This window comes from Danio aesculapii, chromosome 5 (assembly GCF_903798145.1).
Source record: "Danio aesculapii chromosome 5, fDanAes4.1, whole genome shotgun sequence".
NCBI lineage: Eukaryota > Metazoa > Chordata > Actinopteri > Cypriniformes > Danionidae > Danio > Danio aesculapii.
Window position 1 is genome coordinate 69197549 of NC_079439.1, and position 18909 is coordinate 69216457.

General features: G+C 37.1%; 2 protein-coding genes across 2 annotated transcripts; one reads left to right on the forward strand and one right to left on the reverse strand.

Moving 5' to 3' along the window:
- Positions 1 to 490: 490 nt before the first annotated feature.
- mtif3 (mitochondrial translational initiation factor 3) lies at positions 491 to 6846 on the forward strand. Its single transcript, XM_056458801.1, has 4 exons — positions 491 to 648; positions 2049 to 2518; positions 5111 to 5259; positions 6605 to 6846. Exons 2-4 carry the CDS (start codon positions 2050 to 2052, stop codon positions 6827 to 6829), a joined length of 843 nt encoding a protein of 280 aa, XP_056314776.1. The 5' UTR covers positions 491 to 648; position 2049; the 3' UTR covers positions 6830 to 6846.
- Positions 6847 to 8700: 1854 nt separating this feature from the next.
- Positions 8701 to 17855, reverse strand: gtf3aa (general transcription factor IIIAa). The gene is made up of 9 exons (XM_056458800.1): positions 17655 to 17855; positions 15933 to 16033; positions 15447 to 15543; positions 14561 to 14649; positions 14352 to 14425; positions 13913 to 13993; positions 11217 to 11446; positions 9432 to 9479; positions 8701 to 9312 (listed from the first exon to the last, which is right to left on the reverse strand). The coding sequence occupies exons 1-9, from the start codon at positions 17784 to 17786 to the stop codon at positions 9061 to 9063; spliced, it is 1104 nt and encodes a 367-aa protein (XP_056314775.1). The 5' UTR covers positions 17787 to 17855; the 3' UTR covers positions 8701 to 9060.
- Between the last annotated feature and the right edge of the window lie 1054 nt (positions 17856 to 18909).

Consider the following 18909-nt stretch of genomic DNA (forward strand, 5'->3'; position numbering starts at 1 on the left):
AGGCCTACCATTAAATGATCTGATCCTTTCTCCATATTTACCTCCTCACTCCTCATGTGCTTAATTGACCCCTTAATTTATCCATGCCACTCATAGCCTACACCTTGTATACTCAATGAAATCCATAATGGTACAGTGACATATATCAAAGACTACAAATAATATAATGAATTAAAAAAAGACAAAAAACATCGAAGCTAAACTAAAAAAACGTTAATAGAAAATTACAATAGTTTTCGTTTATTTATTTGGTTGCTTTATTTTGAATAAATAAAGAAATAATCAAATAAAATTTACTTTTTTAAATTTAAATTGAATATGAACTATTTTTTATTGCATTTTAACTTCTCTGTTTTGTAAAGCATCCACTTTTTTATTCTTATATTAATAAACACATATTATGAACAGTAATGTAATGTTATTAACCAGTAAACACATCGGAAAATACAAGACTGAACAGCAAAGGGGCGCTTGAACGTGACGTCATTTGTCTGCGACAAAACTAGGTTGTCAGTTTTAAAAGTCACTTGCTTTTATTGTCCCAGTTTTCTTTATTTCGAAGACAAATGTGCGTGTATTTGTCTTGAATTATTGACTAAATTATATTAATCACCTTCATGCTTGACGTCGGTTCCGTACGACTCCAGTGTAAGTAGGTTTTTGTTTTTAAATATTTATTCATGTTCAAATATGACTGACAAAAAAACCCTGTCACAATCTTTGTTTGTCAGTTATAAGTAAATACTGTATACTTTATATACACACACACATATATAGTGTGATTTGAATATCTCTCAATAATAGTTAAGCATTTCTCGTTTTCGTCAGTTTTACTCACTTTTGTTGTCACTGAATGATTTATTGAACATATCGGAGTTTCTTCGGTTTACACAAGTCTGATAAGTCTTCACAATCATAACATAGGAAAAAAATAAGCACAAATATCTAAAGGACTCATTTACTCGCCATGGTGTACAAAATGAACAAATGTTTTTGAGCTTATGCTTTCAAAACAAACAAACAAACAAACCAATAAACACTTTCCGTTTATTTATTTTTTTCTGAGCCAGCTGACTTATAATTGTTTTTATTTCAGTCCTAAACTGACAAAAGTTTTTAATCAATATCCCTAATAAAAGAGACTTCATCTCATAATCCCATCCATCCGTCCATCTATATTGTTTATCTGTCTGTCTATTTATCTGTCTATCTATCCTGTATGTTTATCTATCTTGTATGTCTGTCTATATTTTATGTCTATGTAATATCTATCTTGACTATTTTGTATCTGTCTTGTTATCTATCTATCTATCTATCTATCTATCTATCTATCTATCTATCTATCTATCTATCTATCTATCTATCTATCTATCTATCTATCTATTCTGTATGTCTGTCTGTCTATCTATATTGTGTCTGTATTTATACCGTCTATTTTGTATGTCTGTCTGTTTGTCAATCTATATTGTGTCTATCTATCTTGTCTATTTTGTATATGTTCATCTGTTTGTCTATCTATCTATCTATCTATCTATCTATCTATCTATCTATCTATCTATCTATCTATCTATCTATCTATCTATCTATCTATCTATCTATCTATCTATCTATCCATCCATCTATCCATTTACCTATCTGTCTATCTATCCTGATTGTCTATTTTGTATGTCTATCTATCTATACTGTCCTTTTTATGTCTATATTGTGTCTATCTATCTTGTCTATTTTGTATCTGTCTGTCTGTCTGTCTATCTATCTACTTTGTATGTCTGTCTATCTATATTAGGGGTGTCCAAGCTCGGTCCTGGAGGGCCGGTGTCCTGGAGAGTTTAGCTCCAACCCTAATTAAACACACCTGAACCAGCTAATCAAGCTCTTACTAGATATACTAGAAACTTCCTGGCAGGTGTGTTGAAGCAAGTTGGAGATAAACTCTCCAGGACACCGGCCCTCTAGGACCGAGTTTGGACACCCCTGATCTATCTCCTGTCTATTTTAGTATCTGTCTATCCATTTACCTACCTATCTGTCTGTCTGTCTATCTATAGGATGTCTCTGGGTGTCCTGAGGTTTGTTTTGAGCCGCAGCGCTCTCCGACCAATCAGCCTTCTTAATTTACCACTGCCAAGAAAACCATCAACCCTCAGACCAGCATGCGGTTTCCAGATATTCTCGCCCTGGCCACGCACTTCCTTCTCCACAGACACTGATGGCGGGGATTCTGAAATTCAGACAGATTCCCTGAAGAAGAAGAATAAAAAGCTGGACCCGAGAGCACGGGTCACTATTAGCAGCGTGGGCAGGAAGATTGGCCAGCGCCACATACACTTAATAGGAGCGGATGGTGAGGATTTGGGTGTAAAGCACCGTGCGGATGTGATAAGACTGCTGGACCAGACAGACCTGAAGCTTGTGGCCGTAAATGACAGCTGTGATCCTCCAGTATACAAACTGATGAAAGGGAAGGAGATCCACGAAGAGCAGTTGAAACTTCGAGAGAAACAGAAAGACAAAAAAGGTGTGTTTCAGTCAGGAAATATACATAGTCAAGTCTGAAATTATTCATACTCAGAGTTAAAGTACAAATGAAATCAAAAACTAAACCATACTGATTTTGCTAGCTCACATTGTTAGTTTTGCGATGAACAATTCATTTGTGTCCTTGTAATCTAAAATTGAAATCTGAAAATGCACTTCCTGTTTGTTTTCAGTTAAATTCTCAGATTATGTCTGCCTGAGGTATTGCGAGTGGCTAAGATACTTAACCACGCCCCTCCAACAGTCAGTTCTGACAACAAACAGAAATGCTGAGGAGGAGGAGTCTGTTAGGTTGTAATATCTCTCCCCAAACCCTTTTCCCACTCTTTCTGAATGAAATACCTACTTTACATCATCCAATCAGCTCACAGTATAAAAATCAAGCCACACCCACTGTTTTCTCATTTAATATTCCATTTCTATAGGAACTGTCAAGATACTTAAAAAAATGTTCGCACTTCCAGTTCATGCAGACTTAAAATTATTACTTCTACCGTAAATGACACTGGTTTCTTTTAAAAGATAAGATGATATTTCTGTTTTTATTTACATCTGAACAAACACTTTAAGTCAGAATCTGCCAGGGGTATAAATAATTTAATTCAGAATCAGAAAGAGCTTTATTGCCAGGTATGTTTACACATACGAGGAATTTGTTTTCATGACAGAGCTTCAACAGTGCAACAGGATTACAGAGACAGGACAAAAAACAGATAATAAATATATTTAAAAAAAAAAATAGAAGTAAGTAGTGAGTGCAAATATACAAATTGACAAGTGTATGTACGTGTTTATTACTATATACAACGTTATATGTGCAGCTGTTATGTGCAAATTAGCATGTAAAGTGTGTTGTTAAATAAGTGTATATGTGTATAAAAGTGTATAGCAAGTAGTGATGTTGGTTCCACAATTATTATCATCAAGTGTTCATGAGATGGATTGCCTGAGGGAAGAAACTGTTTCTGTGTCGGGCTGTTCTGGTGCGCAGTGCTCTGTAGCGTCGACCAGAAGGTAAAAGTTCAAAGAGGCAGTGTGCTGGGTGTGAGGGGTCCAGAGTGATTTTGGCAGCCCTCCTGTTTGCTCTGGATAAGTACAGTTTATTTAATCGAACACCGCATTTAACACTTGAACTATATCAAAACCTTTCATCAAAGTTGTGCTAAAACTCTTGAACATTTTTTTGGATCCTCTTCAAATGTTGATTACTGTAGATCATTGATGAACGCAAAATAATTTATTTTTTTTTGACCCATTGACTTCCATAGTAGGCATGGGCCGGTATGAGATTCTGATGGTATGGTTACCTTCGACAAAAATATCACGGTTTCACGGTATTACGATTACTGCTCTAAAATATATTATATTTAAATGTCTAGGTAAAAAAACTAACTTTTTCCCCCTTTGAACACAAAATAGTTTAATTTGGGAAACATTTCAAATGTTTTGGAGCAGTAAACATGTCAGCCTTAATAATTCAAATCAATCATCTACTTCTGCCGTCTTCATTAGTTTCAAAAACACTGATTTCTTTTCCATTTAAAAAGGCATCTTTGGATATCTTTTCTGCTGGAGATACTGTTGTCCTAAAAAACTTAAAACTGAAACGTTAAAAAAAACATACATATACCTTAGGAACAATATTACAGAAAATTTTGATGGTTTTAAAACCTTGAATTTTTCAAACTGCGGTATACCTTGAAAATGGTTATCATCCCATGCCTATTCCATAGTAATATTCAAAACAAGCCAATGGGTCCCAGAAAAATATCTTCTTTAGTGTTCAACAGAAGAAACTCTAATAGGTTTTGAATAAATAAAGTGTGAGTAAATGATTATTTTTGGGTGAACTATCCCTTTAATTTCAAAGACAAATGAAGTCATTTGATTGTGTTTATTTGCCATTAATTGACAATTCTGTTCTCTGCTGTGTAATATAATTGTATTTTAATGATGTAAAGCATCATATTGAGCTTTGGTTAGATGTCAGTGGAATCAACATGCCACTGGGTCTCGCTTGTGTGTTTACATTTTTCCATGTCAATGACTGTTTAATGATAAGGAGTTATCAGTTTTGTATTATATTACTAATTATGCTGTAGTTACAATCCGTTTATAAGCTGTTTACAGCATAGAAAACACAAATTTCACCTTAAACTGTTGTAAATCTTGAGTGCTTTAGGGCACAAATGTAATTTTGATTGACATTTGACATAAAAACAGGCCAGTGATTTTGTGTTTATTACTGCACAGCACCACATGGTCTTAAATAAAACATCCCTAAACATACTTAATACCTAAACACTAGCTTATAAACTATTAATAAGCAGCAAATTAGGAGTTTGAGGCAAGTCATAAAGATTTATTAACAGTGAGAATTATATATAAAGTGTGACTGAATATTCTGGAGCAGAGAGGAATACATTTGTCTGACAAGCTTGATTGAAGAAGCTCTGTTACCTGAATGCATTTCTTTCCTTGCTGGACAAAGTTGTTTATTTGCGTAATGGGTTACAGATATTGACATTTCAAATTAAACCTGACCTTATGCCACTCTATCCTTTCCCTGTAGGACTTGTCCAATCAAAGGAGCTCAATTTCTCCTCCAATATCTCACTTCACGACTTGGATAATAAACTGCGGCAAATTGTGAGCTGGCTGGAAAAGAACAATCACGTCAAACTCACTATCAGAGCAGGAACTAATAGTGAAACACCACTGGTACGTAATAAATCAATATATTTTCTCATGCACATCATACGATTTTAATAGTGAGTGATCAAAGATTACAAAAGTTATTATTTGCACCCAAATTCACTGTATGAATGCAAATGAAATGGTTAGTTCACGCAAAACAAAAAATTCAATCACCCTCAGGCGGAGAGTTTCTCTCTTGTTTAACACACAAAAAAAAGATATTTTGAAGAAAGTTAATAAAAAACTAATAATAATCTGTAACTATTGACTTCCATAGGAGGAAATAGAACTACAATGGAAGTCAATGGTTACAGGTTTCCCACATTCTTCAAAATATCTTCTTTTTTGCCTAACAGAAGAAACTCAGAAAGGTTAGGAACATGTGAAGGCTGAATAAATGATAGAATTTTCATTTTTGCGTAAACTATCCCTTTAACAACCAACAAAAGAATTACATTTTAATTATACACTCACCGGCCACACTGGTTTTTTGCCTCCTTTTGCCTTCAGAACTGCCTTAATCGTTCGTGGCATAGATTCAACAAGGTACTGTAAATATTTCTCAGACATTTTGGCTCATATTGACATGACAGCATCACACAGTTGCTGCAGATTTGTCGGCTGCACTTCCATGATGCAAATCTCGCTTTCCACCACATCCCAAAGGTGCTCTATTGGATTGAGCCCTGGTGACTGTGGAGGCCATATGAGTACAGTGAACTCATTGCCATGTTTAAGAAACCAGTCTGAGATGATTCACACTATATGTCATGGCGCGTTATCCTGCAGGAAGTAGCCATCAGAAGATGTGTACACTGTAGTCATAAAGGGATGGACATGTTCAGCAACAATACTCAGGTATGCTGTGGCGTTGATACGATGCTTGCGTTGTTACTGTTGCCTTTTTATTAGCTCGAACCAGACTGGCCATTCTCCTCTGACATCAACAAGTCATTTGCGCCCACAGAACTGCCACTCACTGGATATTTTCTCTTTTTCTGACTATTCTCTGTAAACCCTAGAGATGGTTGTGCGTGAAAATCCCAGTAGATCAGCAGTTTCTGAAATACTCAGAGCAGCCTGTCTGACACCAACAACCATGCCACGTTCAAAGTCACTTAAATCCCCTTTCTTCCCCATTCTGATGCTCGGTTTGAACTGCAGCAGATCGTCTTGACCATGTCTAAATGCATTGAGCTGCTGCCATGTGATTGGCTGATTAGAAATTTGCATTAACTAGCAGTTGGACAGGTGTACCTAATAAAGTGGCCGGTGAGTGTATATTACACAAACAGTGCAGTGATTCAAACCGACTTTGGTACAGAGCTGATTTCAGGATTTCCTTCTGATGTTTTTCCCCTCATGACAGGACAAAATATTAACGCAGATGGTGGAGAAGATATCGGTGCCTGTTGCCTTTGTATCAAACCCCTCTTTGATTCGTGGGGGTCGCGCTTCCATGTGCATCATTCGGCCCGCTTCTGCTAAAGAACAGCAGAAAAAGACTTTAAAAAAGAAACCTGAATCTGTAGAAGAGGTGCAGAGTGATGCTGCTGGGGGCGTAGATGAAACCAAAGACTTAAAGCAACAATAAAAGTATGTGCAACTAAACTGTTCTCTTCATATCTTTGATTTCTGAGTCTAATATTTAAAGTCTTATCATGCAATTTTCAGAATAGCATAGAATTTAAAAAGGTGTACTGAGTCCAGACACATTCCAGAATTTGATATTTATATACATTTTTGTGTTGTTGTTTTTATTGCATTGTTTAACTTCATTTGGTGATTTCCTAGCATTTTAGAAATTGATTCATTCATTTTCCTTCGGCTTATTCCCTTATTTATCAGGGGTCGCCACTAATCAGTTTAATGGGCGAGTTTGTACGAAATCAGTCGTGCGAAACGGTACGATTTTAAAAAGGAGGCGTGGCATCAAACCACACCCCTAAACCCAACTGTCATTGGGGATCAGGAAATCGTACGAATTAATGTTGATTTATACTTCTGCGTTGACTTAGGCTGCATTTACACTGCACTGTTCAAGTGACCCAATTCCGATTTGTTTCTCCCATGTGGCACAGATCGGATATGGCCCATGTACGTGTAAGCAGGAACAAATCACATGGATTCCGATTTACTCAAATCAGATTCAGGCCTTGTTCATATGTGGAAATGTATCCGATATGATTCGGATCTGTGTTGTCATGTCTGCAGGTAGATTGGATTTTGCCTGTCAATGTGAGTCGCGTGTCAGTAAAACCCATAGCGAATGACGTCAAGTCTGACACTTTCTTTTCAGAACAGACTTCAGCAGAGTCCCAAACCTTAAATCTCATACACGAGGACTTAATCAGCTTTCATATTGTCATATAGCACAGGTATTTAAGCATGTTAATGAGAGCAAGAGAGCGCAATGTCCGCCACGTAACCAATATAAACTAATATAAAACTAGTGCATACATCACGCTATGGACATTACATTAAGATGCCTAAAGGTTTAAAAAAGCCTATATATCAAAAGAAGACGGACAAATGAGAACCTTTCTGTCATAAACTATAGTCAAACCAGCTTGTCAAAGGCTGCAAACAGATTACATACAGGAATAGAGAAAAGAGCGCTCTTTAATTATCAGCTGTTAGTCAGCGCCCGCTCTTTTTTTTTCCCTGGTCATTGCGCCTTTGCCGTGTGCAGTGTAAATGCAGACGATCGGATACGAGTCACTTTTAAAAGGTGATGTAAGCAGGTCATCAAACAAATCGGATAGAGTCACAAAATCGGAATTGACCAATGCAGCCTTTTTGAAGTGACCCACGGTGCCTGCCTTGCGTGTAGTTGTGCATTTATACTTCTGCATGCTGTTGCTCTGCAATAGCACTTCCGAAAAGCTAGCTGGCAGTAGGTCTTTATGCTCCTCTGTATGGAGTTTCTTCGTTGGTGTTTTGTTTTTTTCTGAACGCTACCTCAATGTACAAGTAGCTAAAACTCGCTCATTCAGAGGCAGGAACCAGAGGACGTGCAACATCTTTAATCATAAGGTAAACCCAAAACAAAAGTTTCCATCTAGAGCTACTTCACAGGACTCGACACATGTAAACACTCGCTCTAACAGGTATACACTGCTCTCTGTCCCGACCACACTGGTCACAGCTACCAAGCCAACCAATCACAAAGCTTGCGCTATGCCCTGCTGCGACATGTAGTTAAATTTTTTTGAGGTGTGCGTCGGCCATGGCTATGCGACCGCGCGAAGACTGCGCCAGACCATACGCGTGAGCGTGATGCAGAAGTATAAATCAGCCTTTAGCCCCTAAATCAAAAACTTACGAATTGCCATGAAATAGCGTTAGTTTAACAAGTAATACATCAACTCGGAAACACCATCAATACAAGAGAGCTAGCGCCGATCAGTAATGACACGAATATCTTCGTATATATCACTTAGAATGAACTAATTACATACTAGATTCATTGATGACTTCAATTTATAGCCAATGTTTTCGATAGGTTTAGATGAACAATCAACTGCGACACAACATATGTGAAATGCTTGCTATTAGCCCCAATGTGCTTCAAATTAAGAGTCTCCACAGAGGAACTTGCAGGCAAAATAAACGTACACAGAACATTAAACAATCATGAATATGTAATAAAGGCTGTTGAATGTAAATATCCAACATAAATTAGCTTAATTACATCAAAATTCATTATAAAAGTCTTTTTTTCCTCCAGTTGTATGTTTAGTTTGCAACAACTCCAAAAACTTTGCTTTAGAAATGGTGTCTTGTGGGTAAAATCATTCAATTGGCTTGATGGATCATTGAAGTCTACACTAAGAAGGGCTCTAATAGATGCATCACTGGATTTGCAGAAGAACAAATAGATTTTACAGGCTCTAAAGTAGAACTTGGTAACGTTTCAGAGCTTAAAGAGTGCAGCTGGTTATCTGATTGAGGATGTGTAGGGTTCTCCGATTGGCTGATCTGAGGCGCTGACGATTCAGTTTTAGTTTGACGGGTCTTCTTTGATTTGTAGCCACTCAGGCGGGATGCCAGTGAACGTTTTGGACGGGGCTTCATCTAGAAGAGGAAAACAGACAGATTTATTAAAGCAAAAGTACAGTTTTTTCCAAAAATATTTCTGATGTCCCTCAATTAAATCAAAGTCAATACAATAAAACTTATAAATTAGTTGTTACCTGCTTCTTTTCAGGATCATGAACCACACCATGGCGCTGTAAACTTTGCTGCGGCAAAAATAAATATGATACATAAATATAAAAAAATATATATTATTATTATATATACCCCAACACCAATCTTTCTTTTAAATTAGTATTTTCTACAGGATGCTTTACAATAATATATTTGTGCATATACATTAGATTAGATTAGTCAGTATCAAACCAAAACTGGAATTAATCTGACGAATCAACTCAAGAGCACCGTCAAAACAATTAGCAGTCAATTTAACATGATGGGGGATAATCTAAATTAAACCCGGGGGGTGGGTGGGGGGGGGGGGGGATTATTTTATCAAAATAAACATTAAAAATTTAGTCAAAATAAAGTAACAACTTGTTGGAATTTAAATTCATAATCTTTCTACTTCTAAAGACATATTATAATGGATATAACAGTTTAATAGAACTTTATCTGTTATGCCCATTGCAAATTATGTATATCAACAACCTCTAAAGTACATAGTGTTCTGTAAAATGTAAAAATAACTGCACAATTTTGCGTCATAAGACCTCAGTGGATCGTCAGGAGCTGCAGATGATAATTATGTTTTCATGCATGTGTGTATTTTTGAATCTCAAAGTATTAACTTGCCTTATGCGGATACCAGAAGACAACGCTTTGAGCTAAAAATATTTTAACTAAAGAGAAACAAGTGTAAGAGGCTAAATTATTATATGCGTTTGTTTACATGACAAAACATGTATTTTTGACTCAAGAAGGTCCATACTGACTCCAAAGGCAGATACTGATAAGATCAGGGCCTGGTGTGTGGACTTTGGGGGTTTTACGATGTGGTCACATGTTGATTGGTCAGTTTGAATGTCTCAGCATTTGGGCTTTAGTCACATGGTCAAGAAGGAGACAAAATAGCTGGTAAAACGCTGCTCTGCCTCTTTTCTTTTCCTGGCCTGTCTTTTCCTGGTCTGCTTTCCTCCTCTGCTCCTCTCCTCCTTTGGAGTCTATCTTCGCTGACTCTACTGCAATCAGGCTAACTTCTGGGCCTGCTCTCTTTGTCTCTCTCTCCCTACCCCTGTGTCTCTCCTTCTACCTCTGGTAACTTTAATTTTACATTTAAGCTGGATACAATTTATATCATATGTTTTATCATTTCATATTTGATCATTTTATACAGTTATTTTCTAACTAATTCAGTTGTAACCATAGAGAATTATTGTCATTAAATCATCTCATTTTCTAGTATTTGTGAATTACTTTTGATTTAACATCAACACTTAACTGTTCCATATTGCAATACAATACACTCACATAATATCAACGCTCTCCCACATTTATAGCTATTAATACTGATATAAGATTGCAGATAATGGTTTGACTAGAATGTACAGTTTTTTTACCATCAATACTGATAACTTTTTAGTCATTCGGCAGAACTACAGTTCGAACCGCTGTGGGTAATTAACCCATTCTTACACAAGTCAACTACATCTTAGATGGCTGAATAAATTAACCACAAATGTTCATTTTTGGATGAACTATCCCTATTTTTCTAGTTTGTGTTTTATAACTCTCTGAAACTGACCCTTTTAGGCTTTGATCCAAATTGTGTCATTTTATTGACTGTCGCTTTAAATTCAAATGAGATTGTGCTCTTTTTCAGAAGAGGGCGGAGCTATTAATGCCTATGTGTCAGTATAGTGGCAGATTCAAAAACAGGACTATGGTCATCTCTGTGTGAAATACTGAAAACGTCAGAAGAACAATCTCAAGAGTGCTGTTACCTTCATGGAGAAGGCTTTTCCGCAGCCAGGATGGGCACAGATGAAGGAGCGCTGCTGTTCGTGGAAGGACAGAATGTGGCTTTGCAGGTTAAATGCGGTGGTGTAGGAGCGGGTGCACCCATCTCGGGGACAGTGAAACACCAGACGCTCTTCACTGTGAACGTGCTGATGCTGCTTCAGGAACCAGCTGTCCCTGAAGGTTTTCTGACACTGATCGCACTGAACTCGCACTGAATTCACACACACAAGAAAACATATGTACGGTTGAAGTCAGAATTATTAGCTTTTCAGTATGTATTGCGCCCCCTGTATATTTCTGTTAACAGAGAGATTTTATTCAACACATTTCTTTTTTTTTAAGATTTATTTTTGGCCTCTTTTGCTTTTATTAGATAGGACAGTATTAAGACAGGAAGCGAAGTTGGAGAGAGAGAGCGAGAGAGAGAGGGGTAGGGTAGGGAAACGTCCCCGAGCCGGGATTTGAACTCGGGACGCCCTGACGTGTTACTGCACCATATGTCGGCGCACTAACCACTAGGCATTATTAATTTATTAACATTATTAATTCCTAATAACTGCTGTATTTTATCTTTGCCATGATGACAGTAAATAATATTTTACTAGATATTTTTCAAGACGTTAGCATTGCGTCCCAATCTGCATAGTATCCGTCCTAAATAGTATTTGAAAATAGAATTGGTGTGTCCCAAATCGTAGTATGTTGAAAAGAGAACGTCAAAGGTTCCCGGATGGTTTACTATTCCCGGTCAAAGTTTGAAGTGTGCAAGCGTACATACTCTAACCGCTTACATTACCCACAGTACATTGGACATTGGACGTGAATTCGATTAGAACTACAAACGCGTGTGAAAAGTGTCAAACTACAAACCTGATGGACGCGCGAGACCAACCGTCAAGCACAGAGGCTTCGGTTAAGATGTTTGTATAACTGTTCATTAATATCTAGTCCACTGGAAAACATTCAAACCGCGTTTTCTGTGTTATATTTCATCTGCAGCAACCATACTGAACTTAAATAAAGACGTGTTTGGACATTAACGTATGCAAAATTAATGCAAAATTATCCAAAGACCTGAGGAGATACAGATGGGAACAATTCGATATCGGTTCAGTAATAGATCATAACTGGTTATTACGTACTGACGTCATTTTTCTCCTATGTGCAATGTCGCAGTAGAATACTATGGCGAAGGAGGCGAGGGCGACTAAATAAAACGCTCCTACTACTTAAAAGGTAGATAATTATGCACATAACTATGCCACTATTTCACTACTAGGGAGAGATGCTGTAAAAATCCATCTCTATCTCTCTCTCTCTCTTACACACACTTTGGACATTTGACCCGCTGGCGTATTTGTGAGGTAACGTTTCCTCTCCTCTCGGCTGTTAAAGCGATACTTGTGGATCCAGACACGAGCGTGCCTGAGGTGTGAGTTTTCTCCACTGTGTCTATTATGGATTATGGATTGCACATATAGAGTGTAACCGCGGCTGTTCTTCCTGCCATCGGTGAACAGCACTTTCGTTTCTAAAGCCAAGCGCCGCCCTTTCTGTTGAGCGGGTGAAGACAATAACCAATCATAGGGGTGTAAGACCTCACTTGACAGTGCTCAGAAAGCAAGCGGTATAATATTTACATTAGTTTATTTGCTATCAATGCTCATGCTGTCTTCTGTGCATGTACTGGAGTTTTGTTTGATACATTCAGAGAGAGTGTTTTCTTTGAGCAGGTCAAATTAAAGGTGCAGTTCACATCTTACTGCTGTATTAAAGAACAAAATTGTGTTTCAAATATAATATTAACACATTTATAAATTTTAATTTTAAAAAATTCTTGTGTTGTGAAGAAAAAATCTAATTATGTATGGAAAGCATCGTCAATGCACTGAGATATCGAATTGAACCGAATCGATGGCATGATAATCGTAACCGAACAGAACCGTGAGACCAGTGTAGATTCACACCCCTAGAAAGACTCGTGAATGGCTGATTAACCTGCTGCTGCTTCTCCAATAAGGTAGGAAATTAAATACCACAGAAATGTTGACGATATGTTGAGATGATTGAAAGGGCTCGAAACGGAGCAACACAACGATTTGTTATTGAGGAAGTAGTATGTCCCAAAGTGTGCATACTCGTCTGTTACACACTCAAAAGTATATACTTTTCCTTCACAAAAAAAGTACATACTTTTAGGGCGTGTTACAAGTATGCGAATTGAGACGCAGCATAGTATTCAGCTTAAAGTGACATTTAAAAGCTTAAAGGGGAAATGAAGCACTCAGTCAAGTTAACCTTATTTTGTACATTGGATTCCACTTTAATGAAAATATATTAAACAAACTCGATTAATGTAAGCATTTAGCAGAAAACGGCGTGTTTTACTATAGATTTTAGACCTAGGGCACAGCCATCTTGGAATGTCACTATGTCTGACGTCACGGGGTTGGTTGAGTTTTCTTTGCTGAACAGAAACAATGGAAGTAAAGGAGACTGTAAAGCCTAATTTAACACAATGCGTGAAGTTGTGGACGTGGAGCTGCTGCAAATACACGCATCAGATGAAAATCTGTGTCTGCTTGAAATTAATTCAAATGTACTTTACTGTGCTGGCTTTGAGTGTAAAGATGCTTTAGATGACTATTAAGATTCAGATCAAAACATTATGCCTTACCTATATGTACTTTTTTATGGCTTGTCATCTCTGTCCAGTTTTTGGCAACAAACGAACAGCCCTCGGTCTCACAAGAGTAGCCTAGGAGTAGATAATATGGAGGAAATTTTCACCATTTTCCCATGAAATGCATGACTTAGAGCAGGGATGTCAAATTCAATTCCTGGAGTGCCGCAGCCCTTCACAGTTTAGTTCCAACCCAAATTAAACACACCTGATCAAACTAGTTAAGTATTTCAGTCTTGATTGAAACCTATACAGCTAAGTGTGTTGAAGCAGGGCTGGAACTAAACTGTGCAGGGCTGCGGCCCTCCAGGAATTGAATTTGACATCCCTGACTTAGAGGGATAGTTCACTCCAAACATGAAAATGCTGTCATCACTAACAGAAAAGAAAAAAATAACAACAATTGAAAGTAACTTCTGAATACGCAAAATACCTTTATGTACTTTTTCATGGCGCTTCAGTTTACCACGCTGAGGAAAGCGTCTCCCGCAGCCTTCATGAGTGCACCTGACGATCACACACACATTTGAGTTTGTTTACAAGCTCTAATTTAAGTGTTGTATTACGCTAGTTTACTGAACAAGTTTATTAATGATTAAAAATACAAGGAGATGTGCGATAAAGCAGTGGAAAACATCTTACAAGAAAGGTAGGAGCTGAGTGTGTGTGCACTCATGGGTTTTCAGCTGATTATTTTTCTTGAATGCTTTGCCGCAGCCTTCAAATGTACACTACAAAAAACAAAAATACACAGACAATAACAACAAATATTATACCTACTGTCCTACATTATAAATACTAATATAAAATTGTGACTCTGGACCACAAAACCTGTCTTATGTTGCATGTTTACATTTTTAGCAATAGCCAAAAATACATTGTATAGGTCAAAATTACATATTTGATCTTTTATGCCAAAATATATTAGAATAATAAATATATTTACAGTAGGAAATGCATCAAAAGACCATTTTTTTATAGACCATCTGCATTTTTATTCGATGTTTGACGTAATCTCAACCAAAACACGAAGAGAGGGTGGGTCATAGTGTAGCTCTTCCCCTTTTAAAAACAACAGTCAGTAGTATTTTATTTCATCACAGCTCTGCCAGTGAGAGTGCTTGAGCTCAAGTCAATCAAACGAAAAGCAAATATGAAGAGTCCTGAAGGGGGCGGGGCATGTCAGATACTAGAGAGCATCTGATTGGTCAAGATTTGATGAGAAACTAAAGTATGAGGTGACATGAATAAAACCGTTGATCCATTTAGGCGGAAGTGACAAACTGCAAGCTTCACATGTCTACATCAGTTTAAATCTTCTAAAGGTAAATTTTGTTACTGTTTAGTAGTGCACTAGCTTGTAGATATCCTAAAAACTACCAATACTGATACTAACATCTAAAAAAAGCCTGATTTTAATTTCATGGGACCTTTAGAGCCAACTTTAAATATTTAAACCATTACTTTAGCGGTGACGCTTAGTACTTGTATAACACTTATGTTGTAAAATGACTTTACATTTACTTACTATGTACTGTTTTGTCTCTTGTCTGTGAATCCGGGAAATGTGTTTCTGTAAGTTGCCATTTGTGGTGAAACCTTCTTTACAGCCGTCTTCTGTGCATCTGTGAACAAACCACAGGAAAATGACTGTCGGCTTTTATATTTAACTTACAATCCATATCCAAAAAAATACTACTATAGTACTTTATAGTAAACACTGCAATGCTTCAGTACTAGAATTAATCTTTTATGGTGATTCTTTAGTAGTATTCTAAAATAATACAACAAACAAACTACCCAATACTGAAGTCATCTACAACTATAAGATATATTATACTACAATACACCACACTTTACTGTAGTAAAAACTAAACTATACTACAGTATTTATTGGAGTTTATTAGTTTATTACTACATTATATTTTAGAATTCATTAATAAGGTGTTGTAATGTTTAAATATATACAGTAAAATGCACAGTACGATTGAAAAACACTATAGTATTTACTTACCTGTAAGGTTTTTCACCGGTGTGCGTCAGAACATGGCGAGTAAGATGATGCTTCGTACAGAAAGATTTGCTGCACTTCTTATATTTGCATTTAAACGGCCTCTGCAAGAGAACAGGGAGAATGTTGACATGTGAACTTTTGCTTTAACCCTGACATATATATTAAGGTGAAGTTAGTAACTGTAATGTTTACCTTGCTAATTTGAATATTTTGTGTGAAACTACACTCACCGGCCACTTTATTAGGTACACCAGTCCAGCTACTCGTTAACACAAATTTCTAATCAGCCAATTACATAGCAGCAACTCATTGCATTTATCATTGAACGTAGACATGGTCAAGATGATCTGCTGCAGTTCAAACCAAGCATCAGAATGGGGAAGAAAGGGGATTTAAGTGACTTTGAACGTGGCATGGTTGTATTTCAGAAACTGCTGATCTACTGGAATTTTCACGCACAACCATCTCTAGGGTTTACAGAGAATGGTCTGAAAAAGAGAAAATATCCAGTGAGCGGCAGTTCTGTGGGCGCAAATGCCTTGTGATGCCAGAGGTCAGAGGAGAATGGCCAGACTGGTTCCAGCTGATAGAAAAGCAACAGTAACTCAAATTAGCACTCGTTACAACCGAGGTCTGCAAAAGAGCATCTCTGAACGCACAACACGTCCAACCTTGAGGCAGATGGGCTACAGCAGCAGAAGACCACACTGGGTGCCACTCCTGTCAGCTAAGAACAGGAAACTGAGGCAACAATTCACACAGGCTCTCCAAAACTTGACAATAGAAGATTGGAAAAGCGTTGCCTGGTCTCGAGTCTCGATTTCTGCTGCGACATTCAGATAATAGGATCAGAATTGTGCATCAACAACATGAAAGCATGGATGCATCCTGCCTTGCATCAACATTTCAGGCTGGTGGTGGTGGTGTAATGTGTGGGGGATATTTTCTTGACAAACTTTGGGCTCATTAGTACCAATTGAGCATCGTGTGAACACCACAGCCTACCTGAGTATTGTTGCTGACTATGTCCATCCCTTTATGACCACAGTGTACCCATCTTCTGATGGGAACTTCCAGCAGTATAACGCACCATGTCATAAAGCGTGAATCATCTCAGACTGGATTCTTGAACATGACAATGAGTTCACTGTACTCAAATGGCCTCCACAGTCACCAGATTTCAATCCAAAAGAGCACCTTTGGGATGTGGTGGAACGGGAGATTCGCATCATTGATGTGCAGCCGACAAATCTGCAGCAACTGTGATGCCATCATATCAATATAGGCCAAAATCTCTGAGGAATATTTGCAGTACCTTATTGAATCTTTGCCCCGAAGCATTAAGGCAGTTCTGAAGGCAAAAGGGGGTCTTGTGAGGTGTACCTAATATAGTGGCCGGTGAGTGTATGTTGATGGCTGCTTTCCCAATTTAGAATTCACAAAGAGTAAGTTACTTTACTGAAAATATATTAATAAGGAGAAAGTCGGAATATGAAACCAACTTTACCTCAATTATTACATGAATACTGAGGTAAAGTTGGTTTCATATTCGAACATTATTTCATAATTTGAATATGTGGTGTAAAAATCACATGTAAATTATGACTTCAAAACAACATTAGCGCTATTTAAACTGTGAACAATGTTGTACTTTGATAGTCATTAGCTACTAATATGAGATTTATCCCCAATCTTCGAGCACATGTGTATGAGTTGACTGACCTCTCCGGTGTGTTTGCAGAGATGCGCTTGTAGCTTCCACTCTCGGTTGTAATACGCGTGACAGTCCGGATAGGAACAGATGAATATTTCGCCCAGTTGATCAGCATTGGCATTACTTTTATCCATTGTCATATGTTCAGATTTAGCAATATAATTTTAGCTCCCTCGTGTGCTCCTTCATTTTGATCACCGACGTAAACTCTGACGTCACAGCAGGCGACAACACTCTATGGAAAGCCATTGAGGCCAAAATCTTCAACGTGCACAAAAGGCGAATGCTATTTCATATTTTACCACGTGTTTATAGTGCAGTATAATATATATATTACAATATATATATATATATAGAGTGTGGATTGAGCCTAAATGATTGCAAACTTGTCACTCTGACCCTTGTTATTTTAGTAAACTAAAACTATTGGTAAAAAAAAAAAATTGTTAACTTAAATCACAATAAATTAAAAGCTAAAACTAAAGTAAACTAAAAACTTTTACTGAAAACTAAAAATCAAATAATAATTACTAAAATAGTGTTCTGTTAGCTCTGAACTCTAAACTAGAATTACCAAAACTAAAATATATATATATATATATATATATATGTAAACAAAACAAATGTGGCCTCAAATTAAAAATAAATAAGTCTAAAAGCCATGGAAAGAACTAAAACCAAATTAAAATGTACACTAAACCGGAAATTAGTATAGAAATAACAGCTCATTCTAAATTGTGTAACTATAACCTCGGCTCTGACATCTGTGGTAATGTCATTGTTTTGGTGCCTCATGCTGTTCCACCTCAGATCCTTCACAGACCCTCCGGACCCCCTGCAGGACACACACAGAGCCAATCGGTCTGTAAATGACACAGTTAACACAACGAATTCACTTCATTCCCCAGCGTTTTTACTCAATAACCAAGCCAAGATCCTGCAGGTGGATCACACACTGCAAAAGTGAAATAATAATAATAATAACAACAATAAATGCACTTTAGGATTTACATTATTGCACAGTAATACTTGTCAGAAAATACTTGTCGCCTATCCAAGTTTTAGGAACAACACATAATAACTTGACTTCTAGTTGATCATTTAGTATCAGAAGTGGCTTATAAAGGCAAAGGCCTCTAGATTACGCTTATTTTACCAAAATAAAATATGATTATGCCTTGATATTTAATTATTTAATTAGGTAATGTCTGACTTTGCTTAGACAAAAGTCTTGTCACGTAACAGAAGTAGCGTTAGATTTGT